The sequence below is a fragment of the Dama dama genome, chromosome 18 (assembly GCF_033118175.1).
Source record: "Dama dama isolate Ldn47 chromosome 18, ASM3311817v1, whole genome shotgun sequence".
Classification (NCBI taxonomy): domain Eukaryota; kingdom Metazoa; phylum Chordata; class Mammalia; order Artiodactyla; family Cervidae; genus Dama; species Dama dama.
In genome coordinates this window covers 60,348,077-60,366,133 of record NC_083698.1, presented here as the reverse complement: position 1 = coordinate 60,366,133, position 18,057 = coordinate 60,348,077, and the positions used below count along the sequence as shown (strand labels likewise).

Sequence of the window (18,057 nt, the reverse complement as noted above, 5' to 3'; positions counted from 1 at the left end):
ACTGTTTTTCAAGTGAGTTATTTTAGTGCCTCTTTGACAATTTTGGCTTTGACCATTGGATCCAGCTACTAATAGAAACATTCCACCTCTGGTCTTCGTTCCCCATTTCTGTTTTCACCTAAGCATGTTTTCGAGTATCAGATATAAATTCATACCATGCTCATGGCTTGTAGTTTCATGTGTAATTGGCTGTAACGTAATGACTAACGTATGTTGGAAGTTAGTACTGAAAATAATAGCCCAGCATTTACTGGGGGCTTATTCTGTGCCAGGCTCTGTGATAACTGTATTACAAGCATCAACCAAATTAATCTTCATCTTTCATAAAGTGAATGCTGTTATTTTCTGCATTTTAGAAAAAGGAAACTGAGGTCCAGACTCATGTGACTTTTCTCAAGATTTGATGATACTTGCCATGTCCCATCTCGGATATTCCTTCCCATCATCAAAGGGATGGTTTATCATCTTGTGTACATTTCCCTTCTCTGCAAAATATGACCTTGTTTAATGGGCTATTGTAGACATTTATCATTAGATAACAGAGTTGTTTTGGAATGAATCCTGAGTACTTGTTTGTGCCTGCGTGCTAAGACGCTTTAGTGGTGTTCAACTCTTTGTGACCCTATGGACTATAGCCTGCTAGGCTCCTCTGTCCATGGGATTCTCCAGGCAAGAACACTTGTTCAGGTTCCTCATTTGTGAGAGAGTATGATGAAACAGGCACTCTCGAGAGCCACTGTGTTCTTCACCCTTTTCTCTAAACCTTTTTATAACTGAAGTGACCCAGCTGAACTCTTGGTTTCAAAATCTCCATCCATCTAGTCTCTGTCATTTTTAAAAACAACACAGTTTAGTCAAGATTATGGCTTTTAATTGGGTTGTGGAAAGAAATTCGTTGAAGAAACGTTGCCAGGATCACTGGGGAATTAATAGCCACTTGATGCAAGAGGGAAGCTGTGAAGAACACTGGCTCTCTTATTATGTAGTGTCCAGGCAAAGTGGAGTTATACTCATACTGTTTCATTTTTTTAAAAGAAATTATTATTGCAGAACTATTGGCTTCCTTTCTTTCTCAACTGTAGCTATAATGTTTTATTTGTGCCTGTGTACTTCTGAGAGAGAGTTGGTCTCTGAAGAGGGAGTTAGGAGAGGAAAGTATTTGAAATGGAAATGTCTTAAAATTATGTCTCTTTCCAGTTGTACATTGGATTGCCTTAGGATTTAGAAACAAAATGGAAATTAAAAATCACAATCACCTTCTTTTAGAACAAAAAAGTGCTATATTTATCAGTATAGAAAAGATCTAGCTGAAAGACAATGGATCTTGCATTTCCTTGCAGAGTGCTCTAGACATTGATCAACTGGCAAGGGAAAGCAATTATTAACTTTCTCTTCTTCCCCACCTTCTCACAATGGCTGGGTAATACTTTTATGTTCCTCTTTGGAGGATTTAATGGCCTTGTTAACATGTGGGAAAACATTGTGATTGGAGACTTTAACAAAATAGTGAGTAGTCCTTTTTTTTTTTTTTTTTTTAAGTTCCATGTTTATGTTCTTATTGGGTGTGTGTCTTTCCAAGTACTCCAGGTTAAGAACTAAATGTGTTAGAAAAACAGATGTAATGCAAATAAATGGGAGAGTTCTCATTTCCTTCAGTGAACAAAGCTCTGAGTTCCTGAGCAGTAATTTTATGGGACCTTCTCTCTATATCAGAAGAAATTGTGCTTACTCCACTTCTTTCTCCTGAATTCTATTGTATCATATCTGACTAATGATCTATAGGGCCAGACAATTCACCTACATATTGTGGAGGGTCATAATGCACTAACATACTGTAGAGCTTACTCTTACCAACAGTTAATTAGGGAATTCACTTTATGAAGCCCTGTTTACAGAGTGACATCTGGAGAAATTCTTAACCTGGATCCGTTCCAATCTGTGGGATTTATGGACTATGCTTGATTTTTTTGTAAATAGGACTTTTCTCTGCTTGGTACATTCTGTTTACATAATTATCACTGGATGAAAATTGCTATGTTCCTGTATTTCTTAATCCTTTGTACTGAGTGGACCTACATTCTAAGTGGTGGTCCAGCTAAAAAAATACCTGGACACCTATTATTATTCAAGTTGTGGAAACATCTTAAGGCCAGGAGGACCCTGCTCTGTTAAATCTAGATTCTCTGACAGGAGCCCTTATACCCCAAGGACTTAATATTCAGCCATTATGGGAATTTTAGAACTTGCTGAGACACATGCTAGACCCCTTAAAATATATTAGACTCACTTTTATTCACAAACTTGGTCTTGTGAGATGTGAAATGGAACTATTTTCAAACATAGGTGTGTGCATACCCTTGAACACATTTGAAGTTCTTACTGGGTGTGGGGAGATCAAAGTTTGTTATTAGGCAGTGGAACTGAACTCTCAAGCATTCTATAGGGATCATGTTGGACACATATTACAGTGACCTTCACCTGCCTCTCTGTGGTTAACCATTATTATCTGTGTTAACTAGTAGATAAGCTACCATCTATGCAGTCAGCATGTCATCTGGAAATATATAGAGAAAGAAAAGTTACAAAATAGATTTAAAAGAGATACAGAAAACAAATATCATATATTGGAACTGGAAACCTAAGACTTTATTGAAAGATATTTTTTTCTTCTGTTGTCCTGAGTTTTGAACTTGTAAAATTGTACCAGATTAAGGGTGGGGTGTCTCCACGTTACAACCAAAAAAAGGATCTCATGGAAATGGAGATGAGAAAGATATCAACTAATGCTCTCCAGTTCCTCCTTTAGGGAAGCAGCATCATCATATGATATCAATCTGATTTGTCACACTATATTCATTCAGTACTGTATTAGATTCTTGAGGGCTTTATTTCTAAGATGGGCTTTGACAAGGTCTCTGGCTGTTGTCCCTTGGACTGCAAGGAGATCCAACCAGTCCACCTTAAATGAGATCAATCCTGGGTGTTCATTGGAAGGACTGATGCTGAAGCTGAAACTCCAATACTTTGGCCACCTCATGCAAAGAGCTGACTCATTGGAAAAGACCCTGATGCTGGGAGGGATTGGGGGCAGGAGGAGAAGGGGATGACAGGGGATGAGATGACTGGATGGCATCACTGACTCGATAGACATGAGTTTGAGTAAACTCTGGGAGTTGGTGATGGACAGGGAGGCCTGGCATGCTGCGATTCATGGGGTCGCAAAGAGTTGGACACGACTGAGTGACTGGACTGACTGACTGACTGGCTGTTGTGTTTTTAACAATCTCCTATACGTGTGTTTTTCTGTAGTATTTGCTTAGTAAGTAAACCCAATTTCACAGGAATCTTGGCTGTCTAAAATGGCCCTTAACTACCTTCTCATGCAGGGAGGCACAGGTTTGATCCCTGGTTGGGGAACTATGGTCCCGCATGCTGTGGGGTGTAGCCAAAAATTAAAAAAAAAAAAAAAATTGAGAGAGAGGGAGAAGACTGAAAATCCTAAAGAAAAGAAAAGATATAAACAGACAAGAGTTTAAAAATAAAGTGGCCCCTAAGCACAGAATAGGCATGTGTGCATACATGCACACACACCCCAACACACACCCATACCATCAGTCCAAAAAATTCCAACAAGCATAGCTTTACCAATTATAGCGTGCTCTTAAGGAAATGTTAAGTCCAAGTACAAGATAGACTGGGCCCTTTGATTTGAAGTCCAGTGTGGAGGAAGGGAGGTCGGTGGAGAATTAATCAGGTGAAGTGCAGCCCCACTTCTACTCCAGAGCTTTTGGCTTTTTATCTCCGTGCCAGCCCTTGTATAAGTCTTTATCTGTATTTTATATACAGTTCTTCCTAGCCATATAGCTCCTACTCTGCATCACATTTTTCTAACTGCTATTATGTTTTTTTTCTTTAATATTTTATTATCTATACCTTTAGTAAGTCACCCTAAATATCTTCTGTAGAAGTGTACACACAGAAATATGAACTATGTTGCTAATTCATCCTCCCCTCCCCACTTTTCCTTTTCATCCTCTATGTCCTTCTCTCTTTTACTCACTTCTCTTCCTTCCATTCTTCCATTTTGTCAAAAAATTTCTAAATACTCAGTTAAAGTTGGTTCGCAAACATACCATAGGATTTTTTACTTCCTGTAGCTTACATATATATATATATATATATATATGCATCTATATTTCATATATAATTTTACTTATTTATTTATTTTTATTTTTGATTGTGCTGCATCTTTGTTGCTGCACCGGCTTTTCTCTAGTTGTGGAGAGTGGGGCTACCCTATAGTTGTGCTGTGTGTGCTTCTCATTGCAGTGGCTTCTCTTGTGGTAGAGCATGGACTCTAGGTGGGCTTCAGTAGTTGTGGAACCTGGGCTCAGTAGTTCGGCTCCCAGGCTCTGGAGCACAGGCTCAGTTGTTGTGGGGCAGGGGCTTGGCCACTCTGCAGCATGTGGTGCCTTCCTGAATCAGGGATTGAATCCATGTCTCCTGCACTGGCAGGCAGATTCCTTATTACTGAGCCACACAGGAAGCCCTAGAAAAAAATATATTTTAAAAAAATATAAAAATGAACAAAGTAAAAGAGCATTATCAGGAAAACTCTTATGCTTGTCTATATGCCCTGCATGTGGATATGTGTGCACATTTAGACAGAGAGACAGAGACTGAGAAAGGATAAAGAGTAAAACTTTTTCAAATGGATACATTTTCAGAGAGTTTTTTAATATTCATAGTTTCTGATTTGAGAGAATAGCATTGAGACATGTGTATTACCACATGTAAAATAGATGACCAGTGCAAGTTCGATGCGTGAAGCAGAGCATTCAAAGCCAGTGATCTGGGACAACCCAGAGGGATGGGGTAGGGAGGGAGGTGGGAGGGGGGGCTCAGGATGGGGGACACATGTATACCTGTGGCTGATTCACGTCAATGTGTGGCAAAAACCACCACAGTATTGTAAAGTAATTATCCTCCAATTAAAATAAGTTAACTTAAAAAAATTTTTTTTAATCCTCATAGTTTCTTAGGGAAGCTTTTCATGTTTAAGATAGTGAAATATTCTTTTCAAAGCATCTATTCCCCACACTTCACACGAATTAAAAACCTTTGAAATGGAATCTGAATATTAACCTCAAAAACACTTTATCCATCAAGTAAATCTTGATTAAAAGAAAAATGTCATTGGTATATATTTTTGAGGTTTTTGCTGTTTTTAATTTTTAGTGACATTTCAGGCATATGAACAGAAGATTCTTTGGCTGGCAAATCAGAGCAGAGTGTCTGTGGTCATTTGTGATTCTCAAAGTGTCTGCTTGTTTGATTCCTTTTAAACATGGGAAGATAAAAGAAGAAAAATGTTTTTCCTCCCTGAAGGAATGGAATATTTGCACCCATATACTCAGTTGATTGCAGAGATCTCTGTTGCAAGAATATAAATCTACAAAGTTCTAAAATACACCCAAAGAACAGCTTGCCAACTTTCTGGGTTTTCTGTATCATTAAAAGGAAGTATTGGTCAGGACAGCCAACTTACACACAAATCCACTGAGATCTTTCTGGAAAAAAAAGGTGGTTTTGGGAAAGTGGTAATGGTTTAGCAAGCAGGAGAACCAGGCACAAGCCCTAGAATATAAGGGACATCCACTACCCTCTCTGAGCCTCTGTTTTTAAATGAAGGTGGTTGCATTAAAAGCTAAAGTTCTTTCATTCCTCAGAAATGGTGTGGAAAGTGCATCTATGCCAAGAAAATTCATAGATGACAGAAATGGTGAAAGGTACTTTGTGCTGAGCACTGTGTTCAGTGTATACAGTGTCACATAATCCACACAAAAGGCCTCATTAAGACCCTCTCTTTACAAATGGGACAACTGGTAACCTGCCTGGGTCTGACAGCTAGCCCCAGCCTGACCCACTCCTGAGGATTTTACAGTCCAAGTCAAGACTCGCTGTTGGCCACCCATGCCCTTCACTGTCCCCAGAGGAAAAGATGAACAACTGGCAACAATCCCAAAATCGGGAACTCTTAAGAATTTGGAAAAGGAAACTATCTTTTTTTCTCCCTAATCTAATCATGAGAAAAACATTAAACAGTTTCCAATAGAAGGGCATTCTTCAATATACCTGACCAAATACTTGTCAAAACTTCAAGGCCATCAAAAGTAAGGAAAGTTTGGGAAGCTGTCACCACCAAGAAGAGTCAAAGGAGAGAGGACAACTAATGCCATGGAGTTTTCTAGATGCGATCCCAAGACAGAAAAGGATTTTAAGTAAAAACTAAGGAAATCTGAATGGACCATAGATTTTAACTAAAGGTACCCATATTGGTTCATTGATCATAAGAAATGTACCATACTGATGCAAGATGTTAACAACAAGACAAACTATGTAGAGAATATACAGAAATTCTTTGTATTATTTGCCATTTTTTTCTATACATCTAAAACTGTTCTAAAAATGAAAGTTTATTAAAGATAAACTTATCACTGCCCAAACAAAAAGCATTTTTAACAGTAGGGCTAGCAATATTCTCTTAAAGAACTGCTACTATTCTTCTCCTCCTTGTTACTATTGTTATGGCAATACTGTCAGATGATCTGACTGTGTTAAATGCCTCTAGGAACATTTAGAATTAAGATGCTATATGAAGAGTAGCTTGAATTAGGCCAGGGGTTGGCAAACTACTTACAGCTAGTGGGCCAGATCTGACCCATTGCCTGCTTTAATCAATGAAGTTTTATTGGAACATAGCTGGTGCTCATTCATGCTTTCATTTTGTCCTTGGATGCTTTTGCACTACAGTGGCAAAACAGACCAGAGACCAGATGGCCCACAGCCTAAAAATATGTGCTATTCAGCAAACCTCCTGTTCAGGCTACCTGAGTACCAGGTAGTGAGGCAGGTAAGCTGGGCCACCAGGATTCGTCTGGGCTAGAATCAAGTCTCTGTCAAATAGAACTCAGCAGATCAAGTAGCATGAGTAAGCAGAGTAGTCACCTTCAGCGGTGGCCACGTGGACCCCTTCCTTACAGAGCTGTTTGAGGACTGAGTGAGCTAATGCATTGAGAATTCGCGGCCAAGTGCCCAGCACACAGTGAGTCTGCAGCACTATGCTTTCCAGATCAGGAAGTCCCTGGCTTTCCCTTGCTTTTGCCGCTGGGTCCTCTGTGACACACACACACAATGTGTGTTTGGACAATTTCATTCGGCTGTGGTTTTTCTTCCCCTTCTCCCCTTCTCCTAGGCGTCTAAGCCTAGGATCCTTTATATAACATCAGTGGAACCCAGACTCCACTTCCAAGATGGGCTTCAGAAGGCCTCTGTTAGTTTGGAGATTTTATATTTTATTTCTCTCCTTTTACTGGCTACTCGGGAATTTTTACCAAATATTTTTTCCTAACAAAAATCTCATCAGATATACCCATCTGCCCTTCTTAGCAGATTCTAATTCAGTAGGTGTGGATGGGGCCTGAGGTTGCATTTATAATAAGCTCCCCAGCATATCTGGTGCTGCTGGCCCGGTGATCTGGCTTAAACCAGTAAGGCTAACGAGGCCTTCTGACTTGCTGGATCTGCCTTCTGCTGCCTGCTAACTGAACTAAACTTGCCATTTTCTTTTTGCAGGGTATCTAGTTATCAGAAGCAGCCACCCTACTCTATAACCCTTATAAATGTTGCCATGCCACAGCTACTTGATCTCCCAATCTTGACCTCTAAATGTACCTCATCCCAGTTAACCATGGATGAAAGCTTAAGCAATTGCATAACCCAAATTAGGATGCTGTATGAAGAGTAGCTTTCTGTGAGCCTTTGATTAGGCCACGGACTGGCAAACTGCTGGGTATTCCCAGTCTGTTTACCCCCAGCCATGGAGCCCCTATTTCATACAGATAGATGGGTGATCTACCTTCAAATGTTCATCTTGAAGTCCTGCTTTTTAATACTACTTCCCATGGCAGTGATTTTTGCAAGAAAACAAACCTGAGACAGAAAAAGTAGCATTTTATTTGGCCAATTCAGGGGAGAGAGGATGAGGAGAAAGGGAAGTGGGTCAGGAACTGTGTGCACCTCTTTGTGATGCCTCCTGCCTGCCCGACCACTTTTCTCAAAGAGCCAGGAAGAGAGCATTCAGCACGCAGCATTCTTCTGGAGGTTAGCAAGGAATAATAATTCAGAGTCAACCCTGGAAGAAGCAGTAGGGGAATTCTCCACCGGGCTCCTCCCCTTCCCCCTTTCCCCGATGGTCAGAATGCCAGAGCTCCCATCCTACTGTTCCTTCCAAGCTTGAAGTGGCGGAAACTCCAGGCTCGTAGTTGGTCAGTCTGGCCACACAGAGATATCTGAAGAAAAGAGGGTGGCATTTCTAGGGCATGTGACTGGTCAGCCCTGCAGTGGGATTTGAAAGATTCGTCATCTATCTGTACTCTGGACAAGGCAAAACTTTTGTGCCAAGGACAAGAGATTACATATGTTGTAATTCACATAATGTAGCATCTACAGGATGGTCTAAAGCAACTGACTTCTCTGTTGTGCCTTCTCACTTGCTCCAGTATTGAGTCGGCTGGAGTAAACGGTGGACACTGATTAATCAGTGGAGACTTGCCTCTGCACTCATGGCAGCACCGCTCTCTGACCACTGCACTCTCTCCCATCTGTTGGCAGGAGACACTTCTTCTCCACTCTCAAAGTTTTCTTGCATGCAAAGGTAGCTGCATCAGTACAACGTTCCTGTCCTCATCCTGCTTCTTCCCTCTGCCTTGGGAATGGAGAAATGACTTAATCTGATTCATGAGTCTAGAAAGCCTTTCTTTGGCCTATTTTCTTGGGGTTGGTGTTCTGTTTTGCAGGGAGCACTCCCTTCTTTTTTGGAGAAGGAGATGGCAACCCACTCCAGTATTCTCGCCTGGAAAATCCCATGGACAGAGGAACCTGGCAGGCTATAGTCCGAGGGGTCGCAAGAGTTGGACTGCTTAGTGACTAAATCACCACCACCACTCCCTTCTCTCTGTTCTTCCTGTCATTAACCTTACAGAGGTGCCCCTTCCCCACCTCCAAATACCCTGTTCACCTTTTCTCAGTTAGATGAGGGTCCGCAAGAAGAAGGGTGCTATCTGTTGGGCTTCTCCGTAGTCCCACAGTGGCTCTGAGCCTGTCCCTGTCCTCACAGTACCATAAGCAGTGCTCCTGACAGCCACACCTGGTAGACCAGCAAGTGAGAGAGAACCTGCTGCCACCCAAGACCTGCCCACCAGGGATCTCTGACTGATGTTGCAACTGGGAGCCGTATAGTAATGCTTAAACACAGGCTTTGGGAGTTGTCAGGCTTGGGTGTGAGCTCTGTCTTACTCCTTAGGAGCTGTGTGACCTTGGCAAAGACTTAATAAGAATAGCTTTGGGAAGAAAAATCAGTACACTGTACAACATGTTAGAACATTTCCAGGATATGAGGTACTGATCTCATGAGACCTCCATTTTCCTATCTGTAAAAGGAGAATAATATTATCTGTTTCATGGCGTGGTTTGTAGGAACTAAACAAGATAATATGGGCAGAGTTATCATCAGTGAGAAAGTGTGTAATAATGATAGTTATTGTCACTATGATCTGTAAGTTTTGGAAAGAGATTAAAAATAAACCTGGTTCTTCTTCTGGATAGGGCCCTAGCTATTTTCAGATATAGCTGGGTGAGTTCCATTGCATTGATGGATAATTCTAACATTTCCTGTTTGGGGAACCTCTGAGGCGACCTCTAATTCTTATTTTATGAGTGTGGAAATCCTTGTCTCTCAAGTTTCCCTCAACATCGATTTCTTTTTCAGAGCTGATACAGAGGGATAAGGTGTATTTTCCTTCAGACCTGGGATCTGGCCACTTCCCTCTCACTTGAATGATGTGGTTTACACATCAGTGCTGCTGGTACCCTCGCTTTATAAACCCCCTTATGCATAAAGCAAAACTTGAATATGGAGGCTTTGGACTCAGTGTATGAGAAGCGTCAGAAAAAGAAATAAAAATCACACTTCATTTACAAGAAGAATGGCTTTGGGAAAAAACGTGTACAGTATACAGCATGTTAGTACATTTCCAGAAAAGTGATGGCAAATTAGTCAAATCAAGTTGCAGATGTAGTCAGGAAGTTCTCACATGAGTTTTCCATACAAGATTTTGGTGGATAAAATCAAATGACTTATACTTAAAAGTGCAGTCGTGCCAGCTCATCCTCAAGTCACCTTGGAATTGACTTGGAATTGAAAGCTTCTAAATGCAATTCATGGTTTTGCTGTTGAATAATTAAGTGTTTGTGTCTGTGCTATAAGGTGTTGGGATTCAGGAGTAGAATTAAACACCAGAGAATTACCACCATGGTCACCGTTTCAGAACACTAGCGTCCATTCTCTTTGTTCAAGGAAGATTTCTTTCCCTCATGGTTGATGTGGTTTGTTCCTTTTATAGTTTCTGATGCTCTGATCCCAAAGGGAATTTCATACTATTAATATAATTACCATTATAGTATGGGTATCACATATACTATAGATTTTGTCCATTCTGAATTTTAAAAGGATAAATTTGAAGACAACACCATTGCTGTTGTTGCTGAGTGATCATCGGTGTGTCTTTGAGGGCAATAACTCATTTCTAGCATTTTCTCCAAAAGAAATACAATGAAGATTATTATTATTTTTTTGCTCAGCTCCTGAAGATTGTTGTCTCATCGTTTATTATCTTCATGACCGGTACGTTCTTAAGCTGTTGTTGATGTCTGGAAAGATTGATTTTTCTGTTCTTTAAAATATTATTTGTATTTTTCAACTAGGTGGCTGTGCTCCAATCCCAGAATCAGACCTAGAGGAAAGATCAATAGAACAAGACTCCTCTGAACTGTTTACCAACCACAAACACCTCATGATGGAGACTCCTGTGCCTGGTAAGAGAATGGGTGGCCCTCACACATATGTCAGAACAGTGACACTCTGGTCGGGTTTTGTCACACCAAAAAACATTTTGCAAAATTGCTTGTTTTCTAACTTTTTATCCTTCCCCTTGACATTGGTGCAGCTGAATTTGATCATTTGTATATTCCTTTCAATATTCAGATCTTTTCTCTCTCTTTCTCTCTTTCATTTTCTTTCTCTCTTTCATTTCCCCAGAAGTTTCACCCCTCCAAGGAGTCACAGAATAGTTGAAGTAGAATTGTCTGGTTGAGGGGAAGATGGCCTTCCGAAGGTTGACCCTGTCTGGACCTCATGCCAAGCACAGATGAAGGCCTGGTGCTTCAGTCAGCTTACCTGCCAGGAGATAACAATGTGTAGAGATGGGGATCGGGACTTCTCATTTTTCTAGGAGGATTGTAATAATATGGGCAAGGCAGCTGAACTTGTCTTACCAGGAAAGGATGTTGCTGCATTTTGGTCATCTGTATGATTTCAGCTGCAGGATATAGTGAGATATCTTCTGGGGACAGACTTTATAATGCAGAGACCTAGATCCTGTTTGATTCCCCAATTTTTTCCACAGAATTCTTATATAGTAAATGTATCGAGTTTAATAAACATCTCATTGTCAAACAATATCTTGGATTTTTATTTATAATCAGAGGGTTATATAGTTGATATCTTTATTTAATGGGAAGAAGTTGAATGGAACTAAAAATGTTGCTGGGCTTCCCAGGTGGCTCAATGATAAAGAATCCACCTGCCAATGCAGGAGACACAGGAGATGTGGGTTCAGTCCCTGGGTGGGGAAGATCCTCTGGAGGAGGAAATGGCAACCCACTCTAATATTCTTGCCTGAAAAATCCCATGGACAGAGGAGACTGGTGGGCTACAGTCCATGGGGTCACAAAGAGTCAGACATGACTGAGTGACTGACCATGCACGCCAAAAAAAGTTACTACTCCACAGTAAGACTTGAATATGGCTGTTTTATAAATGAAAGAAACTACGACTAGGCTAAGAGTAGGAAAAGGTGAGTTTTATAGTATTGTATGAAAATGTTTAAAATATTTTCAAGGAAAAGTGTTAGTAGCTCAGTTGTGTCCAACTCTTTGCAACCCCATGGGCTGTAGCCCACAAGGCTCCTCAAGGAAGCTAGTACATTAACATCCTCTTTTCATTACCCAAATGGGTAATACCTTTTAAAAATTCAGGTTATAAAAGGATTCACACTCTATTATAATTAAAATATAAGGTTTTCATATGCAAGAAATAAAGAGATTTTGTCAATTTCAAGTTAAAATTACAGTTGCAAGACTAATTTATTTAAACAAAAATATGTCTGTGCCAGTTTTGGAATACCTCAGCCAGTACAAGGGAGAAATTGGCTCATGGTTTTTCTATATGTGAAATGTCAAAAAATTTCAAAGGATGTATTATTTATTATTTATAGCATTCTTTTTTTTAGGAGATGCAACAGAAGATTGAATAGTTTTTGTTGTGAAGTGTGTGAGTGGACAACTTCTAGCCTTTGGGCCAGAATCAACCATTAGGTTAATGTTTTCAGCCTGTGGGGACCAGTAAAAGATGTTCATGGCTCTGTGTAAGCCTAAAGATGAAAAACCACAACTCTTCCGATCATCTTTAACAGCTTCAATGAAGAAAGGTTAGATGAGAAGCATATTACTTCTTTAAAGAGTGTTTCTGAGTTACGTTTTTGGGTTTTTTTTTGGATATTTTATTCCCATGGACATTTTTTCCATGGAGTGCATATGTCCATTAGCTCATCTCTGTTTTTCTTTCCTTTCTTGTGAGTCATGCCCCATTTGTAGTGTCCTATCTGCCTTTCTTTAACTCAGTTTCTTTCTCTCGTTTCCTTGTTCATCAGCCTTAATCAGTCTTCCCCTTCCTCTGTGCCCCCCAATTCTTCCATTCACATTTGAATCTCTCCCTTTATTTCCTGTGATATTTTAAGACTGAAGAATATTGTTTGATTTGTAAAGGTTACTTTAAATATACATGAGTGCAATGATTTCTATCTCTTTCATATTTCTCCTCCATTGTTTTCCTTTTATTTATGGCTGCCACTGTTGCTCTATTCCATAAGGGAGTGACTACCAATGTAAATTCAAAAGACTCCCTATCTGTGATTGGGGAGTTTAAGGTGACTTTTGTTGCTACAATTACATGTTATACTGAGAGTTTTTATGTTCAGAAGTATATTTGTAAGATATTTACCTAGAAATCGTTATCAGTATCTTAAGCCTATTAACAAAATAACTGGACCAAATAATTTTATTTTTTTATTTAGATCACTTTAATACAGAACTCTATAAGCATATGTTATATAAATATTTTTAAATATATATAATGTATTACTATTTGCATTTTACTGGCTGCCAAAAGGAAAGAAGTTACTAATTAAACTTAAAAACATTAAAGCATAGTTGGCTTACAATACTTTGTTAGTTTCAGGTATATAGCCTAGTGATTTGGGTTTTTTGCTGATTAATTCCATTTTAGGTTCTTACAAGATATTAGGTATATATTCCCCTGTGTTATAAATCCTTGTTGCTTATCTATTTTATGTTTAATAGTTTATATCTGTTAATTCCATATTCCTCATTTGTTCCCCCTTCCCCTTTGGTAACTGAAAATTTGTCTTCTATGCCTGTGAGTATGTTTCTGCTTTCTATATAGATACATTTGTATTATTTTTTTTAGATTCCACATGTAAGTGATATTAATATTTGTCTTTCTCTGTCTGACTTATTTCACTGAGCATTATATTCTAAGATGTTCATCCTTAATTAACCTTTTAAATATTATCAAATTTAAAATATAAGTTCTAAAATGATAAAAATAATTTAATTAGTGACTTAAAAGTATCTTTTATTAAAAGATTTCCTGAATTTAAGTTATGTGTGTGTGTGTGTGTGTGTGTGTGTGTATCTTTTATACCTGATTTTAGCCTCTTGATTTAAAACACATAAAATGTTTCTGCTAGCAGAAAAATAATGGAGCCACAAATTGTGTTTTCTTTTAGAGTGATTTTTTAAAAATCAAGAAAGACCCAAATAATTCTTAACTATTCCCATTATTTTGACACCAGTACTTCAGTCATTAATAACAATTGTCCATTATGTATTTCTTGTGTTTGTGTGTGTGTATATATATAATCTTGGAATAACTCAAAAAGCTGGAAGAAGGAAGATGATACAGGTTTCTTAATAGCCCAATGCTTTCATTATTACCCAATACGTGAGGATAAGTACTAATAAAATGGGCTTCCCAGATGGTGCTAGTGGTAAAGAACCCACCTGCCAATGCAGGAGACTTAAGAGACACAGGTTCATTCGATCCCTGGGTTGGGAAAATCGCCTGGAGGAGGTCATGGCAACGCACTGCAGTATTCTTGCCTAGAGAATCATATGGACAGAGGAGACTGGCAGGCTGCAGTCCATAGGATTGCAAAGAACTGAACATGACTGAAGTGAGTTAGCATGCATGCATGCGTTAATAAAATAGCAAACATTTATTAAATTCTTATCATGTACTAGGTAATTTATATGTACAATTTTATTTACTCCTCACATTACTGTGATGTAGGGAATGTTGGTAGCTTTGTTTAACAAATGAAAGTACTGAGGTTTATAGAAGCTAAATAATTTATCCAGTATCCCACAGTTAGTATGTAGCAGAACTGGGACTTGAATCCGGACTGCTTCCAAAAGGCTAAATACGCACCCAGATGTATAGCTTATTGGTGAGATGTACATTTTAAAACTAAAAGCTTTTAGTCCAAGACAGCTGCATTTCTTTGATTTCTAGTGTTCTTGCACACATTTCTAGTGTTCTTACATATTTGCCATTTGTATTCCTCCTTTGGTGAATTCCCTGTTCCTATTCATCTTTTCCTTTTTTTTTGGTGGTGGTGATAATTACCTCCTTATTGATTTATCATAGCCTTTATGTGAAAATGATGTTAATATTGGTTGATTGAAGTTAAAAGAAAGTGTTAGTCACTCAGTCTTGTCTGACTCTTTGCAAGCCCATGGGCTATAGCCTGTCAGGCTCCTCTGTCCATGGAAGTCTCCAGGTAAGAATACTGGAGTGGGTTGCCAATCCCTTCTCCAGGGGATCTTCTTGACCCAGGGATCGAACCTGGGTCTCCTGCATTGCAAGCAGATTCTTTACCATCTGAGCCACCAGGGAAACCTTGGTTGATTATGATATAAACATTGTTCTCCATTTTTTCACTTGTCTTTTAATTTTGTTTCTACATGATTTTTTTAATAGAAATTTTCTAAATTTCCAAATCTATTAACCCCTTCCTTTGTAGTTTCTGCCTTTGGTGTCCAGCCTGGGTAGTCTGTCTAATGCCCTTTCTTGCTTCTTCTCTGTACCAGTCTGAGGTCATGCTCAGGCTGTTGTCTTCTGTGCTATGACAAGCTTCAATCATGTCCTTCACACTGGTGCACTGGGTTGTATGAGCCACAAACCTATGTTCTCTTCTGCTCTCATATCTCAAAGGGTTTTCCATGAAGTACCTGCTAAGTTTTACACAGTTCCTTCCTTCACCCTATGGAGAATGACTCAAGTGGTAGATACCCCACAGCTTTCAAAATCCCACTTCCCTCTGATCCTTCCTCTCCTCTGCCGTGGGCTCCCCTTTAGGATGACTGACATTTTGAAAGTTTCTGTAGCACTTTGTAAATAGCCATGGCCACACCATGCCTTCTAGACGTGGTCAAACTGTCTCCATCCCATGTGAACACAGGTTGGGCTCAGGTTGGGCACGCAGGGCCCACTTACATCTCTGTGTACAGAGGCAAGAGATATGAGTCAGTGATAAAGCCTGTACTTCAGTATTCAAATTCTCTAAGCTTTTTATTTCCCCAGCATCTCACTGGACTGGCTTGGTATTTTCACAGGTCAGGTATACCTGGAATGCAGGAGTACCCTCCAGTTGAGGGACATCAGAATGTGTTATGAGTGGTTTTCCTGTAATTCCATTAATTAAAAAAAATTTCCTTAGCCTACAAGTGGCCAAGCCAAGGGACCTCTGTGTTTTTTAAAATATCTGTCTCTGACTAGTTGGTAGTCTGTGTCACAAGGTACACAGCTTATCACATAAAAATATAGGTCAAGATGAGCAAAAGAATCAAAACAAAATATATGTGAAGAGTATTCAACCCTCTAAAAAGCATTGTATAAACACAGGATTACCAGTAGTAATCTGCCACAGCAACAGCGTCTGTGTGCCAACTGTCCATGGCCTTCTGTTCAGAGATTAAAGGTGTGTCCACAATACTCAGGGAGCCTGTGAAGGGAAGGTTGTTGGGAGAGGGACCCAAACTGGTGGCTTTCAGTCTTGGTTGTACATGAGGATCTTTTATTTTCTTCCTTTCACTGATCTATATTTTCAAAGTGTTTTTTAATGAATATGATTTGCTCTTGTAATAGAGCAGATCCTGTCTGTTTATTGATATAAATAAATAGGTTTATCTATTTAGTGATATAAATAAAAATTAACAGTGTACTCTTGCTAATTCAGTTCAGTTCAGTCACTCAGTCATGTCCAACTCTTTGCAACCCCATGGACAGCAGCACGCCAGACCTCCCTGTCCATCACCAACTCCTGGAGTTTACTCAAACTCATGTCCATCAAGTTGGTGATAACCATCGAACCATCTCATCCTCTGTCATTCCCTTCTCCTCCAGCCTTCAATCTTTCGCAGTGTCAGGATCTTTTCAAATGAGTCACTTCTTTCCATCAGGTGGCCAAAGCATTGGAGCTTTAGCTTCAACATCAGTGCTTCCAATGAATACTCAGGACTGATCTCCTTTAGGATGGTCTGGTTGGATCTCCTTTCTGTCCAAGGGACTCTCAAGAGTCTTCTCCAACACCACAGTTCAAAAGCATCAATTCTTCAGCACTCAGCTTTCTTTATAGTCTAATTTCCACATCCATACCTGACTATTCAAAAAACCATAGCCTTGACTAGATGGACCTTTGTTGGCAAAGTAATGTCTCTGCTTTTTAATATGCTGTCTAGCTTGGTCATAACTTTTCTTCCAAGGAGCAAGCATCTTTTAATTTCATGGCTGCAGTCACCATCTGCAGTGATTTTGGAGCCCCAAAAAATAATGTTAGCCACTGTTGCCGCTGTTTCCCCATCTATTTGCCATGAAGTGATGGGATCACATGCCATGATCTTAGTTTTCTGAATGTTGAAGCCAACTTTTTCACTCTCTTCTTTCATCAAGATGCTCTTTAGTTCTTCTTCATTTTCTGCCATAAGGGTGGTGTCATCTGCATATCTGAGGTTATTGATATCGGCATCTTGATTCCAGCTTGTGCTTCTTCCAGCCCAGCCTTTCTCATGATGTACTCTGCATGTAAGTTAAATAAGCAGGGTGATAATATACAGCCTTGATGTACTCCTTTTCCTATTTGGAACCAGCCTGTTGTTCCATGTCAGTTCTAACTGGTCCTTCCTGACCTACATACCAGTTTCTCGAGAGGCAGGTCAGGTGGTCTGGTATTCCCATCTCTTTCAGAATTTTCCACAGTTTATTGTGATCCACACAGTCAAAGGCATTGGCATAGTCCACAAAGCAGAAATAGATGTTTTTCTGGAACTCTCTTGCTTTTTTGATGTTGGCAGCGGATGTTGGCATTTTGATCTCTGGTTCCTCAGCCTTTTCTAAAACTAGCTTGAACATCTGGAAGGTCACAGTTCACGTATTGTTGACACCTGGCTTGGAGAAATTTGAGCATTACTTTACTAGCATGTGAGATGAGTGCAACTGTGCAGTAGTTTGAGCATTCTTTGGCATTGCCTTTCTTTGGGATTGGAATGAAAACTGACCTTTTCCAATCTCGTAACCAGAGCTGAGTTTTCCAAATTTGCTGGCATATTGAGTGCAGCATTTTCACAGCATCATCTTTCAGGATTTGAAATAGCTCAACTGGGATTCCATCACCTCCACTAGCTTTGTTCGTAGTGATGCTTCCTAAGGCCCACTTGGCTTCACATTCCAGAATATCTGGCTCTAGGTGAGTGATCGCACAATTGTGATTACCTGGGTCGTGAAGATCTTTTTTGAAC

At 39.6% G+C, this 18,057-nt stretch overlaps 1 protein-coding gene across 4 annotated transcripts in view; it reads left to right on the top strand.

Moving 5' to 3' along the window:
* The window catches only part of BBS9 (Bardet-Biedl syndrome 9), a 438,091-nt gene extending 424,299 nt beyond the window's left edge, over positions 1-13,792 (top strand). For 3 of the 4 annotated variants that reach the window (XM_061165394.1, XM_061165395.1, XM_061165392.1), the window contains 2 exons: positions 10,825-10,935; positions 11,159-11,578. In XM_061165394.1, the coding sequence (XP_061021377.1) occupies positions 10,825-10,935; positions 11,159-11,190 (143 nt within the window). In that variant the 3' untranslated portion in view covers positions 11,191-11,578. Of the gene's footprint in view, positions 1-10,824; positions 10,936-11,158; positions 11,579-12,410 lie in introns of those variants that run through there. The other variant, XM_061165393.1, reaches the window with a different exon arrangement.
* The last annotated feature ends 4,265 nt before the right edge of the window (positions 13,793-18,057 follow it).